The 15,392-nt window shown below is 39.9% G+C and overlaps 1 protein-coding gene across 1 annotated transcript; it reads left to right on the top strand.

Moving 5' to 3' along the window:
* The first annotated feature begins 9,068 nt into the window (after window positions 1-9,068).
* On the top strand, window positions 9,069-11,914 carry Gspt2 (G1 to S phase transition 2). The gene has a single exon (XM_004648432.3). It carries the CDS (start codon window positions 9,331-9,333, stop codon window positions 11,215-11,217), a length of 1,887 nt encoding a protein of 628 aa, XP_004648489.1. The 5' UTR covers window positions 9,069-9,330; the 3' UTR covers window positions 11,218-11,914.
* The last annotated feature ends 3,478 nt before the right edge of the window (window positions 11,915-15,392 follow it).

The following is a 15,392-nucleotide window of genomic DNA, read 5'->3' as shown; positions in this document are numbered from 1 at the left end:
CTTTCAGTTCTTTTGGAAAAATACCCACATGGGGAATACTTGGGTTGAATGCGAATTCAAATTCTGTTTTTTTGAAGTCTCCACACTGATTTCCATAGTGGTTGTACCAGTTTACATTACCATCCCTTTAATCTTTACCTCGTTTCTCTATCTTCTCAAGGTGTCCCCTAGCATGACCTGTTGTAGGCAAGGTGGCTGTTATCTGGAGAGTGACCAGAAGATAGGTTAGATCATACAAGCCACCATTACTAACTTGCTCCCTTATTTTCTCCAGAAACTCACAGCCCAAACTCTAAATGTGTTTTCAAAATTACAAGCTACAACTAGTTATAGCTATAACAGTCAGTTTTAAAGAAGAAAGCATTGCCAGCAAAATTAAACCATTAATCAAGATACTGGGCCAACTGCTTTTCAATTCTTTGAAATAGAGTGAGGGAAAAAACCTCAAAGGGCCAATTGGAAGTGACTGGAGCACTTCCCAGCTTATAAAAGAGATCACCTCTAGAGCTAGAGGCAAGTAATGGCTCAGAAAGATTTTTCGTGGGCCCTAGGATAAAGAAGTCTCCAAGATATTTGTGTTATGCACCCAATCACTGAGTCCAGTCGATCTTTCTTAGCAGCAAGAGAAGGCTAACATTTACTGAAAATCTACACTAAACATTTTATGTCTCTACATCTCAACACATTTGTGAAACTCACACATTATAACTTGTACCCATCAGTCAGCAACACAATTTACCCATTAACCAACATTTTTCCTTGTCATTGGCATCAGCAAATGTTAATTTTCTAGGAACCCAGTGCAAAAGTTCATAGTTGTTGGATAGAAGAGAAACATCAGACAGTTTAGGGTTCTTTTCTCTTTAATCTTCAGCAGAAACATGCCTCCAAAAGAGGAAAGTATAAAGTGACATGAAAAAGATAAGAAATTAGATCAGAAAAAGGAAATGATTTCTTCTCACACTCAGAGTGAGCTATTGAGACAATTTGCCAATGAGTCATCACTCTCAGCCTGGAAAGGTGAGAGTAGTGAGTCCCAAGCACTGAGGTAATCTTCTCCCCAGCAGAATATCAGATCTGAAAGGAAACTGAAGCAGATCAGACCAACATTCTCCTCTGGAGTGTAGAGGGGTGATTAGACCAGACCTTCACAGTGAAAACGGTCCTCTATGTCTTAAGACCAGCATCCAACTTATTGCCTTTTACTGGCAGTTAAAATTTCATGATTCATTAATAAGCATATATATTTCTTAAATATAAACTATATTTCATAAAAGACCCATTTTACAGCATTTCATAAATTTACACTTCAGTTAAAGTCCACTAGGGGATGTTCTACCATTATTTTCCCTAGTGCTGTTGCCTAACAAGTCAAACTGGTCAAGCAAGAAACACCAATAAATTCAGCAACTAGTAAATCTAAAAGAAACATATTCAAAAGTGGAACACTAGAGCTTGTCTGTAAAAGTAAAATGTCTTATCAAGAAAAATATTATAATCTTCCCACAATCTGAACATTAATTTGTCACCATTTTAATAAGAAAACAATGTATTAAAAAAGACAAAGCATAAAAATTCAAGATATAAGTAGTTAACAAACAAGGATGAAAATTTCTGATCACCTAAACAAGTCATATCCAGAATCCCTGAAACAAAAGCACTTTTACCTCCTTCCAATTACCTGAATGGGACCTCCAAATGATACAGGGAAAATAGATGTACTTCCAACCTATTAGATGCTAGATATGCCAAATTCATGTTTTCCAAAACTAAAGGCTGAATTACAAGAAACAACAGAGGTTAAGAGAAGGAAATGTGTATTGAGAAAAAGAGATAGCTCCTGAGAAACATAATGCCTGGAAAATGAGTTGCTAGAAACCCAATTTTATAGAGCAATTTTCATAGAGCAAAAAACTAGGTGGGTACAAAATCACAAATTGGTTCTTCTGTGGTATAAAACTCTGATCAATCAATAAGATTATAAGTTTAGTGGCTTAGGAAATACAGATCCAATGGGAAAACAGGTCACATAACGTCTGTATATGGAAAGAATAAGGACCTTTTTAGGAAGAGATGAATCAGGGGGACTTGGCTAACCATGGGGTGACTAATGTTAATTTATTATCTCTAAGATGGGTGTGTAGGCCTGGTCATTTTGTCTTTATCATGAGTTTGGCTCAAACAGATGTGTCTCTGGCCACAGTGGTAATGTGTTTTTATTCTCTGTATTGACTCCCTCAGGGGCAGCACTATATTTTTACCTGTCTTAGCTGTCTTTAACAATGTAATAACAATAGGAGGGCCTGCCAAATAGCTCAGTGGATTAAAGTGTCTGCTTAGGCAGATGCAGGGGCTGGGAGTTTGATCCCTGGGCCTGCCGTGCTGGCCCTGCCCCCGGAGGATCACTATGAGTCTGATCTCTGCAGTGAGAGTCTGTAGACCCTACAGACCCTGCCCTAAATGCAAAACAAAACAAAACAAAACCCCCACCACAATAGGATATAATAACTTGATATGATAATATGCTAGAAAGTAGTTTATATTACACATTATTATACAACCCCACAATACTGAATAATTCCATAATATTATCAATATCCATTCACAAATAAAACTTCCCTATTATCTCATATTTTTCAAAAACTAGACACCATTTAATCCTATGCATTACAACGGTTTATATACTTGGTAATCTTCTGTACAATTCATCCTTCATTCTTAAGAGAAATGAGTTCTTTATTTTGTAGAATCCCCTAAAAGTTGCCTTTTGTGGAGTTCTATTCATTAGCTTTGTTTACTATGACACTTCTTGTAAATTGAGAGCTAGATCTAGAGTCTCCTGTATATTCCATCTTGATATTTTGCAAAAATATCTCAAAGGCAGTGCAATATAACCCTTCAGGTGCCATCTGCTTTGTGGCTGCCTCTGCTGTGAAGTGGAGCTCCACTGTGCGCCTACACCACTTGTGTCATTTGAGGCTTGCACTGGAGATGTTTGATTCTAGGTATCCCTCTTTATTTGTGAGATGTAAGTCTCCTCTGATGAGCACTTTCTCTCATCTGCTATTTTGTATTCAAATGTTTTCATTCATATGTAATTGTTTTATTTTTTTGCCTCTGTTTATCCAATTTCAAAATAGTAAATTTATTCTCTAGCACTGAAAGGTGTTCTGAGGTTTTTAAAACTGTAACTGGAAAATAAAAATTTATTGGGTGCAAAATGTTTGGAAATATGCATTCATTGTGGAATAGCTAAATCAAGCTAACCAGGAAGTGTTCTCTCTCTCTCTGTCTGTCTCTGTCTCTCTCTGTCTCTCTCTCTCTCTCTCTCTCTCTCTCTCTCTCTCTCTCTCTCTCTCTCTCCCTTAATGAGAACTCAAAATCTACTCTCACCATCTTCAGGATCTAAAATTTTAAAATTATTGAAATGAGTTCTGTGGTGAATTAACTAATAATTAAGTTGTAACACCCATCTGAACTGAATCACTGTCGTGCTGGGTATGGATGGCCTACCTGAGGGGGAACAACTTAAATGGAGAACTAGAAGAAACTTGGAAAAGCTTGTTGTGTTGGCTTTCCTGATATGAAATCAGCTGATCTCAACATCAGAGGAGCTTGGGTGGGTCTTCACTGTCACTGAGGATGGCTATGATTCTTTTCAGGAGAGATCTGGTCTTTACCTTGAGCATTGCTTCCTGGCTCTAGTGCAGATCCTGCAACCTGGTGGCATAGCTCCTTTTTTTCCACTTGTGCAGATTTTCTAATTTCCACCACTGACCTTTGGGCCTTTCCAGTGTAGGTCTTTGATTCAGACTTGCATGAAATATTGTCATGGGCTCTAGGCTTTAAGCTTGACTCATTGAGGACATTGCCATGGGATGCAGACACTCAGCTGGATTATTTGAATCTCTAGTGCATGGACAGATAGATCTCTTTGACTCTTCTGCATTTGACTTTTTGGCTGGGTACTATAAAATATTCCTATGAACTATGTATCCTGTGTTAAATCTGTTTCCTTGAAAACTTTAACTATGATAATATTGGTACTGAGAGTAGTGGTCATTGCTGTGACTTTTCTGGTCATGTGACTTAGGAGCCTTGGGAATTAATTTGAAAAGTTTTTGAGTTTTTGAAAGGTCTTGAAGAGGTAGCCCTGATACACTGTAAACTGTAATGGGGAAACTCTGGCCAGAGCCTGGAAAATTAGAGTACTGATAGGAATGCTTCTGTTTAGGATGAGGCTCAGAAAACTTCTATTGAGAAAGACTGTATTGTCTGCTGGATCCCAGGTAGTATATATTGTGCTTTGGCGAGATGTTAATATGCATTTTCCTGTTTCTAGAAATACTGCCTGTGTGGCAGAAAAATTTCAATATAGTTTATAGTTGGGATGGTGGAATGGTTACTCTTTAAGGCATTTGGCCAGATCTGTGCTGGAAAATAAGAGCAAAGGTCCAACTGGGTGATTTGAAGCATATGGCCAGAGGGAAGGCTCTAGTGGAACTGTGGATTGAAAGGATGAAACAGCAGAGAACATGATTCTCTGGAACAAGAGGACAATAAAATAATGACCTAAGGCCTTTCACCAAAAAGGAAGTGTATTGTAAATGCAGGAGATCTCTTGAGCATTTTTTAGTGTTCCCATGCTCTGTTTGTTAAAAGTTAATGGGAAACAAGTACCATTATTATAATAGCTCTCTTATTATGATTTTAATGTAATTTGGGATACATGTTTGTAATCAGGTTATTTAATCAGTGTATTGTGGTTTGAACATTGAATTCTGAGTACTCTTTGAATATTCACTTTTGGTATGGAAATGAGCATAGTAAAATATATACAGGTAATTGTAATCTGAATAGGTCAAGATACATATCTTTTCACAGATCCACCACTGGCAACTATAGTTCAAGGAAATGTGTCTGGTTATCAAATTGACCAGGGGTGGATTGTGGTAGATTAAACTAATGCTCAGGTTGTAACACCCAGCTAAACTGAATCACCATGCTTCTGGGTGTGGAAGGCCCATTTGAGGATTGTTATCAACAACATAAATGGAGAACTAGAATGGAGGATGGTATGCTGTTGATTCTCCTGGAGAAGCTTGTTATGTTGGCTTTCCTGATATGAACTCAGCTCAACATCAGAGGAGCTTGGGCCTTCACTGTCACTGAAGATGTCTGCTGTTCTTTTGAATGAGCTCTGGTCCTTACCTTAAGCATTGCTTCTTGGTTCAGCTTGCTAACACAGATCCTTCGGATCACTGGTGCAGACTTTCTAGCATCTAGCACTGACCTTTGGGCCTTCCCAGTGCAGGTCCTTGATAGAGACCTGCAGGAGACTTTGTTGTGGGCTTCAAGCCTTCAGCTGGACTTGTGAAGGACATTGCTGTGGGATTCTTTGGATCTCTAGGGCATGGACAGATTTCTTGTGCTATTCTGCATTTGACTTTTGGATGAATATTATAAAATAATCCTATGAATTATATATCCTGTATTAAATCCATTCCCTTGTGTTATGGTTTATGTATAGGTGTCCTCCCAAAGCCTCAGGCAGTTCTTGGGGTGGCCTCTGGAGTTTGTGATTGATTATTGTGGGTGTGGATGTGGCCCTTGCCCTGGGGCAGGTAATTTGCATTACAGTGTAAGGTGGGAAGAGAAGCTAGCTGTTTGAGCTGCTGCTACCCCTCCCTTGTGCTCTTGCTCTTTGCCACTGCCATGAAAGTTTGCCCTCTGCCATGTGTCACTCTGCCTCAGAGCCAGCTGAGTATGGACTGAAATCTCCAGTAACTGTGAGCTAAATAAACCTTTCCTTCCTTCATTTTGAGTGTCGGGTATTTGTCCCAGCAACGAGAGAAGAGTAACTAAGACACCTTGCAAACCTGACCACAACAGGCTCTTTTCCCCATGCAGCTACTCTAGATCCACAATGCAATCACCTTTGATGTGTTTAAATGTATGTTCATTATCATTATCATTGACATCCTAATGTTTCCTCCATGATGTAAACTCCTATAAATGAGCCTATCACAACTCAGGACCAGTCCTGAAGCAGAAACTGAGCCAATGTGTGCTGAAAGTGTGTAATTGACACAGTGAGGTATACTGACATCCTATTTGATGCTTTTCTTGTACCATTACATTATTATACCTGCCTTTTCACCAAATGTTTAAAAATGATACTATTACTTGATTATCTTTGATGTTCAAGCATTGAATTTCTGGTTTTTGGTTTAGTGCAGGGTCTATAGTGTCTGCTGGGTCTCACTACACAGATCAGACTTGTAGTGATCTGCCTGTGTTCAGCCTCCCAAGAGCTGGGATTACAGGTGCACACCACCACACACAGTCTCAATAGCCATCTCAGCGTGCCCCTGGGGCCATGAGTCAAACCTCTGACACCTGTGTCAAGCAGACACAGGCACTTTAAGCATTGAATTTTTTTTTGCCTTTTTGTTTTTTAGTTGGTGTTTATTTTTTGTGTTTGGTGCAGAGAACTCACCCTAGGGCTTCCAGCTTGCTTGGCAAGTGTTCCATCGCTGAGTCAAATCCCTAGTCCTAAAATATCAAATTTGAAGGCAGATAAATTAAGAGTTATTTTCTTTTATTATATCTTTCTACTTTGCTTGGGAAAAAGGGACCTTACAATTAGACTCTTACATTTGAATAACTCTCGATATGCAAAATTTATGTCATCACATGTCCATTGATTTTCACTCCTGCTGTTTGCTCTGTGCTAGCCTGTGCAGTCAACTTGTATCACTGTACTTTCCAGAACTCTGAAGATTTCAAATCTTTCCTTCCATTAGCACATGTCCTCCTCACCAGAATACTAGCACTCTTACAGGAGTAGCTTGTCAGTATACTACCTTATTTTTCTCTGCTTCCTAACCTCAATGTATTTTTCTCTCACTATGATTGTGCTTTTGGAGAAGCAATGATTTTGTGAGGCTTTTCCGTGTCAAAGAGGCATATTTTTTCTGTATTTACAATTGTATGACTGGATGTTTTGTTTTTGTTTTTTAGTGTGGTGAGCATCAAAACCAGGGTCTTGCACATTCTAGGCATGCACTGTACCACTGAACTCCACTCCTGGCCTGTACATTCAATTTTTCTCATAGCCAACATGGGGTTCAAAGCTTTTTGTCCTGCACTGTTGTGAAATACACTCAACAAAAGGTTATTAACACATTGTGAAGCATGTACATTCCAAGATGTGTAAAACATTTTTACCCATGGTTACTAGTCTTAGTCCATTAGTGCTTCAATAACCAAATACCAGTATGTTTATCAAGAAAAGAAATTTAGGGGGAACTACTCACTCAGGCCCCCCCCTCCTGTCCCTCTCTTGGGACAGGAGCTTTCTTTCTCTCAATAAATATATTCTGAAAAAAAATAAGAATAGAAACTTACTAATTTTTAGAGTCAGAATTCCAACATCATATGAAAGAATGTTGAGTGTCAGGTGAAAGTCTGATCTCTGCTTTTAAGATGTTATCTGGTACCATGTCTTCTAGAGGGACCAAATGCTTTGTCCTCTAATGGCCAGAGGTAGAAAGTCAAAACAGGCTGAACACTGTGTAATGCCTCTTTTATAATGGCCTTAATCTTATTCTTGTAGGAGAAGCCCCTGTAATTTATTCACCTCTTAAAATTCCCATTCCTTGATTCTATTGGATTAGAGATTAAGCTTCAAAGTAAATTTCTGAGGGTGCACATTCAAACAATTCTTTTGGATACAGGTTGTCATAAAAAGTATTGAATTAAATTAGGATAATCCTTTGAATTCATCCCATTACTTTGAAGAAACAGGGCAAATAGTTGCATAGGGATTGTTAGTACATATGCAGAGATAGCTTTGCCAACGTGTTGACCTATAGCTCTTCACTTTCTACCCTTTAACCATGAAATTGAGAATACTTTCAGAGTGAGCTACTGTAGGACTGGTTAGCAGGCAATTAAGTTCTTCTACAAACTTTATTATAGGATTTCTGGATGATGGTAGAAAATGCAAATGAATAAATGACCAATAACCTCAGGTTTTGGAATTCTTCATATTGTTTGTATTCACTGCACGTGAATTAATCTGAAAACAACAGAATTGTAGTCTAGGGTCCTGTTTTAAAGGTTCTTGTTGCCTAATCTTGGACATGTTGTATGAGTAAACTCCCAGATTGTATCATAGACATTGTAGGTGGTAGGAACTGCCTCAGAATGAAGATACATTATCTTATTACTAACTAGAAAGGAGTCTAAGATGGCATTGATTCTAAGAGTAAACACCAGACCAGCAGTGAGTGGGGGTTCAGGCTCCCAGAATGAGGCAAGCAAACCAGTGACCTGTGAATCCAGGGTGTACTCAGGGGAGGTGCTGGTGAGTAGGGCAGCTACCCCCAAATTGTTTGGGAAAAGACAAGTGATCTGAATCTACAGAATGGCGAGCCAGTCATTTTCCAGGCACCAGCATATAAAGTGATTGGAAGCTTCATTAGGATATGTCTTCTTGGAAATTCTCTCCAGGCAGAGAGCCAGACTGCTTAGTTTGAAAAGAAGTTGTGGCCCTATCCTTACACTGCAGAAGCCACCAGCAGAAGTTACAGGCTCACAGGGCCTCATCAGAAAAGGTACAATTAAAAGACATTTGGATTTCAAATTCGCAAGTGATCTTAAGTTCCATTTACTAAGTTTAGCTATATCTTCACGTGTTTCATCAGTCTCTGCCTTGTCACTATTTCATTCTCCTTTTGGTTGCTGGATTCTGGGTAATTAATTCACATCCTGCTTTCCATTTATCGAAGAGAAGTTTTCATTTTTGCTTGGATTTTTAAGTAGCATTGTAAATCAGGTGTGCCTGTTTAAGGTTTAATCATTAGACTACAAACTGTTCTCCCAAATCGGGTGAACAAAGTAAAGGAAATTTTCTTTTTAAAAACTGTACTTTGGGATTTAACCACTGGCTGAGAGCCCAGGAGGCCAAACCTACGGATGGCAGCAAGGGGTCAATCCACGACCGGCATTAGGGGTGAGAGAGAGAGAGAGAGAGAGAGAGAGAGAGAGAGAGAGAGTGTGTGTGTGTGTGTGGGAGTCGGAAGTGGTTGAGGTTTGGGGGGAGGAGATCCGCTCACACACAAGAGGAGAGTGTTGAGCCGCCATATCTGCCGCCGCCGCCGCAGTTGCGAATGCAGCATCCGCACCTAGCTGCTTCCGTTGTGCCGCGAAGGTTCGTGCTGCTACCTCTTGGCGCTTCATTCTTTCTGCCTTAACCCCGCCGGCATACCCCGCTCTTCTGGCTCGTCTCTCTGGCTCCTCCGTCGCACTCCAGATTTTCAAACCATGGATCCGGGCAGCAGCAGCAGCGACTCGGCGCCCGACTGCTGGGACCAGGTGGACATGGAAACCCCGGGTTCGGGCCTGAGCGAGGATGGAATCTCCACAGCAGTGGCCGAGGCCGAGAGCGAGCATCTCAGCTCGGTCTTCAGCCGTCAGCTCAACGTCAACGCCAAACCCTTCGTGCCTAACGTACATGCCGCGGAGTTCGTGCCGTCCTTTCTGCGGGGCTCGGTGCAGCCGCCCAACCCCCTGGCTGCCTCAGTCAGCATCGGTGAAACCTGCACCGGCGCGGGAGACCTTCAAGGTAAAAGATTGGGACGGGGGGCACCTGTGGAACCTTTCAAAGATGAAGCGTTAGTATCGTGTGAAGGTTCTAATTCAGCCGTTACCATGGAACTTTCAGAACCTGTTGTAGAAAATGGAGAGGTGGAAATGGTCCTAGAAGAATCATGGGAGCATAGTAAAGAAGTAAGTGAAGCAGAGCCTGGGGGCTGTTCCTTGGGAGATTCAGGGCCCCCTGAAGAAAGTTGCCAGGAAATGATAGAGGAGAAAGAGGAAATAAGAAAATCAAAATCTATGGTTGTACCATCAGGTGCTCCTAAGAAAGAACACGTAAATGTGGTATTCATTGGGCATGTAGATGCTGGCAAGTCAACCATTGGAGGACAAATAATGTTTTTGACTGGCATGGTTGACAAAAGGACACTTGAGAAATATGAAAGAGAAGCTAAGGAAAAGAACAGAGAAACTTGGTATTTGTCCTGGGCCTTAGATACAAATCAGGAAGAACGAGACAAGGGTAAAACAGTGGAAGTGGGTCGTGCCTATTTTGAAACAGAGAAGAAACATTTCACAATTTTAGATGCCCCTGGGCACAAGAGTTTTGTCCCCAACATGATTGGTGGTGCTTCTCAAGCTGATTTGGCTGTGCTAGTAATCTCTGCCAGGAAAGGAGAGTTTGAGACTGGATTTGAAAAAGGTGGACAGACAAGGGAACATGCGATGTTGGCCAAAACAGCAGGAGTAAAACATTTAATAGTGCTTATCAATAAGATGGATGATCCCACAGTAAATTGGAGCAGCGAGAGATATGAAGAATGTAAAGAAAAGCTAGTGCCCTTTTTGAAAAAAGTCGGCTTCAGTCCAAAAAAAGATATTCACTTTATGCCCTGCTCAGGACTGACTGGAGCAAATATTAAAGAGCAGTCAGATTTCTGCCCTTGGTACACTGGATTACCATTTATTCCGTACTTGGATAATTTGCCAAACTTCAACAGATCAATTGATGGACCAATTAGGCTGCCAGTTGTGGATAAGTACAAGGACATGGGCACTGTTGTCCTGGGGAAGCTGGAATCAGGATCCATTTTTAAAGGCCAGCAGCTTGTGATGATGCCAAACAAACACAACGTGGAAGTTCTTGGAATACTTTCTGATGATACTGAGACTGATTTTGTAGCCCCAGGTGAAAACCTCAAAATCAGACTGAAGGGAATTGAAGAAGAAGAGATTCTTCCAGGCTTCATACTTTGTGACCCTACTAACCTTTGCCATTTTGGACGCACATTTGATGTTCAGATAGTGATTATTGAGCACAAATCTATCATCTGCCCAGGTTATAACGCGGTGCTGCACATTCATACATGTATTGAGGAAGTTGAGATAACAGCCTTAATCTCTTTAGTAGACAAAAAATCAGGAGAGAAAAGTAAGACACGACCCCGTTTTGTGAAACAAGATCAAGTGTGCATTGCTCGTTTAAGGACAGCAGGAACTATCTGCCTGGAGACATTTAAAGATTTTCCTCAGATGGGTCGTTTTACTTTAAGAGATGAGGGTAAGACCATTGCAATTGGAAAAGTTCTGAAACTGGTACCAGAGAAAGACTAAGCAATTGTCTTGATTCCTGTGCACCATACTGTGAAGATAATTGACTACAAAAGTTCACCACCTTCTCTTATTTACTACCCATTGACAGACTTTGCCACATTTTGCAGAGAGAAATTTCACAGCAAAAATCTATGTTTTGTCAGCTTTCTCATGTTGAAATCTCAGTTGTCACTGTTGAATTTAGCCTCAACTTTCTTCCCCCTCTACCACTCTGCTTCTTTGAACAGATCAGTAATAGCTTTGTAAGTGATGTGGATGTAATTGCCTATAATAATGAAAAATTAATATATTTTTTAATTTTTCATTTTCCTCTAGAATATTAGATGCCCTTGTTCCACGCAGACCAATGAGTGTGTCAGTGTGTGTGTACATGTTAAAAAGGCAACTAACATGAGAATAAAATACTCCATTTGAAAGTTTTTGGTATTTTAAATGCTTTTGAATGTTTGAGGCTTGCATATAATATTCAGGTAGCCCTTTTACTTTGTCATATGGCTGAACAAATTCATTATTCAGGTTCTTAGCCCCCCCCACTCTTTTAAATGAGGAATTTACAAAAGAACACATAAGTTTGCACTAAGAGGAGAATCTTAATTCAAAGAATATTATTTTAGGGCTGTTTCTATGAATGTTGTTTTCTCTGTCCATATCTAGTCAGTAAACTAGCACTTCTACTTCCCCACATGTGACTTGAAAATGAAAGCCTTAGGCCCTAAGTTGTCTAATGTGTATTCCATCAGGTCCCACATGTGCATAGCCAAATTCCATATATACCTGAGGAATCAGACCATGTGTTGACTCTTACCTATACTCCCATCATCTTAATATAACAAATTGGAATTACCCATCATGAAAATTGTGATGGGAGACACACGACAATAAAGGGTCTAACTATTGAGATAAATGTAGGTAACATAATGAAAACTAAGGGTTAACAATGAGTGTCTTAACCTGGACAATGAGACCATTCTACCCTTGTACCCTATAGGGCTTGAGGTTGATGGGAAAGATGAAAGGTCATTTTAATAACTATATTGCAACCCACTCAGAGGAACTGGACATTTCTGTGAGCAACTTCCTGAAAACACCAACTGTGGATTCTGATGTGGCTGCATTTATTCCAGGAGTGACCTTATATAACCTGCAGAAGTATCAACAGCTGAAGAACTTTCTTGGTAAGTGAGTAGTAGACTAGCGCAAACACCTGCCCATGGTGGGTAGTAGTTTCTCAGGCATAACACTATACCTGTAGTTAAAAACCAAACTTTTTTTTTGGCAAACCTCACACTCAAGTGGGTTGATTGAAATCATGGGTGTAGAGACTGCTGCCACACCACCCTAGGTCCATGTGCGCTCAATGTTCCTATCTCCATGGTCCATTTCTCACTAGGCACATACCTCCACGGTGTGTGACCTATGAGAGATAGCTAGCTGGTGTTATCAGAACACCAGAAGCATGGTTGTACTGTGGGCCAATCTACCACAGATCATCAGGGCATCCCCTCAGGAAATAAAGATTTTAGTTGGTCATATATCAGCTAACCTGATCCACAGGGATGTGTCTCATTCTGTCATTGATCCCGTCCTTTAATCATGAATGTCAGTGGCCAGAGTTTCAAGTTTTTATCATGAGTTCTATCTCTTAGTTTGGTGTGCTGAGTTTTGTACAAAACACAAACCAATCTAGTGCCTGATTAAAGTTTTGCCCTGGCACCTGCTTTTTAAAATTGTTTTAATGCTGCATCAGTGTTTTATTTTGCAACTTTATTAATTTACCAGTGGTATTGCATACATCTTCCACAATAGGCTAAAATCACCAGCGAGGACAGTACTCTTTATACTTTTCCAATATGAATAATTTCCTGTCAAAAATTGTTCCTGGGCCAGGGATATAGCTCAGTGGCATAAGCACCTACCTGGAAAGTGTAAGGTCCTAGGTAAGGTACCTGGTACAAAAAAAAAGTAAAAAAAATGTTTCCTAAATTATTTTCTTTAGCCAGTTATAGAGCAATTTATCTATCAGCAGTTTTGAACTGTGTATATACATAAAACCTTTAGAGAATAAGACATAAATCTTTGAGGAATCAGCTTTAGAAACAGATTCTTTGCATTTCAGTGAGAAGCAGATCAGCAAGGGGGGCTGGAAACACCAGACTGGCTCTATAAGACAGTATACTCTAAATTAGGGTGATTCACAGATACAGTACTAGTTTCCTGAGGATATCCAACTTCTTATAAAGTCATATTCAGGGCAGTATCCCTTCCAAAGTTCCCTACTATGTCCAATTTAAACTAATTCCATTGTTTTCAGAGCTTCATCAAAAATTTCTAGCAGCTAAAATAATGAAGAAGCTCTGCAAGTGTGGTTATAAGCTGCTTATTAGCAACTCACTAATTAAGGCTTTTTAAGTACATGTTTACCCATTGGCTTTTAGAAACTTTTCTCCTAAGGTTTCTCCCTTATTCATCTGCCCATTATGGGATGTATCTGAAGACATGGATGGAAAGGGGTTAGTTTAATTTGCACTTCAGGAAAGAAGAAAGGGTAGCTTCTATCCCCATTTGGGCTGGGCAGAAGCTAGAGAGTACACTGCTCATTTAAGCTTCTTTCTCTGCTACCCAGAAAAAAATTTCTAGTGCTTTTAACTATCCACTAAGGTCACTATTCCTGTGGGGTTTTTTTTGTCTTTCTGAGACAGGGTCTTGCTGTGCAGTTCAGGCTGGCCTTGAGCTCACTTTGTAGCCCAGGCTGGTCTGGAACTCGCAACAATCCTCCTGTCTCAGCCTCCCGCATTCTGGGATTACAGGTGTGTGCCACTACAACCTGGTTTACTATTCCTGTCCTTAAAAAGTAAATTGTCTACCAAAATGTATACACTTTTTATAGTATGATTTAGGCTTACTACACTGCAAGAATCTACCTTTAAAAAAAATTGTGTATAAACACTTAGTGGTAAAAAAACACTCATTGTAGTTAAACTGGACTGTAAAGTAACAGGGAGATAATTACCATTGCCATGTCCATTAAAAAAGAAACAGTCGGACAGCTATAGAAATTTGGCCACAATATGAGTATTTGACCATAATCATGATGGTCCAGTGTCTAGTTTCTTTTTTTTTTCTAGTTTCATTTTTAATCTTTTCTTTCTATATTTTCTGTTGACAGGGCCAGCCAAATAGCTCAGCAGATTAAAGCTCTTGAAAGTAGGCGCAGGGGCTGGGGGTTCCATCCCAGGGCCTCAAGTGCGAGCCCCACCCCTGGGGCACACTGAGACAGCAATTGAGACTGGGCGTGGTGGTGCACACCTATAATCCCAACACTTGGGAGGCTGTAAACAGGAGAATCATCACGATGAGACCCATCTAGTATGAGACCCTGAACACTCTGTAGACCCTTCTCTAAAAAAATACAGAAAAAAGTCTATTTTTTGTTGAGACTATTGGCATATTTTCTATTTTTCAGTTAAAATAATCTACTAAAAGTTGTCCATTGAGTGGAAGAATTGGCTCCACAGCTTCTCCCCAGGGACACCGGTCATTGCTTCAGTGGAGATGGGAAAGGAGACTTGGCTTAGAATTTAAGGAGAACTTTTTCAAAGTATTCAGTGTATTCGTTAATGTTCCACAGTGTATGTGTTAAAGTCAACAGAGGAATGGGGAAAAAACCTGCATGAGTGTGCCGTGTAACAAAGAACAAAAGGGGAAAAATTTACTTATATTTAAGAGGGTAAAGCTTGCATTTTTATATGGTCACCTGTGGAATACTGCATATCGGCTTCCTATGTAATCCTATCATACACTTGATTATGCCACATTGTTTTAAAGAATTGTTTCCTAAATTCTAAGATTTTCTTTTCCCCCATCTTAAAATCATGTAATTTCTTTTCAAAAGTCAGTTGATAAATATTTCAAGCCTAAAAAGGGGGTTTCAGAAAGCCTATTTTCTTTTCTACCAAATATGTATTTTTGCAAGCCTCTTATTTTCTATTCAAATTAATTTTGTAGACATTTCTCAGCCCTCTAATAAACATTTTTCTTATGCTTGCTGAATTTCTTCTCAAGTCCAAGAGGAGAATATTGGAATATAGCATTTTACCATATGAAGTCAAAAAGATTTGTTCATGGTCAGGCTGCTTCACACAATCATATCACTGCATTTCTCACCTGATATGATC

The sequence above is a fragment of the Octodon degus genome, unplaced genomic scaffold (assembly GCF_000260255.1).
Source record: "Octodon degus isolate 3935 unplaced genomic scaffold, OctDeg1.0 scaffold00412, whole genome shotgun sequence".
Classification (NCBI taxonomy): Eukaryota; Metazoa; Chordata; class Mammalia; order Rodentia; family Octodontidae; genus Octodon; species Octodon degus.
The sequence above is the reverse complement of the archived record's forward strand: the minus strand, read 5'-3'. Positions and strand labels throughout refer to the sequence as shown.

What these genes read in the sequence shown, in the direction of transcription:
- Gspt2 (XM_004648432.3), top strand. Translation starts at nt 9,331, where the DNA reads ATGGATCCGGGCAGCAGCAGCAGCGACTCGGCGCCCGACTGCTGGGAC.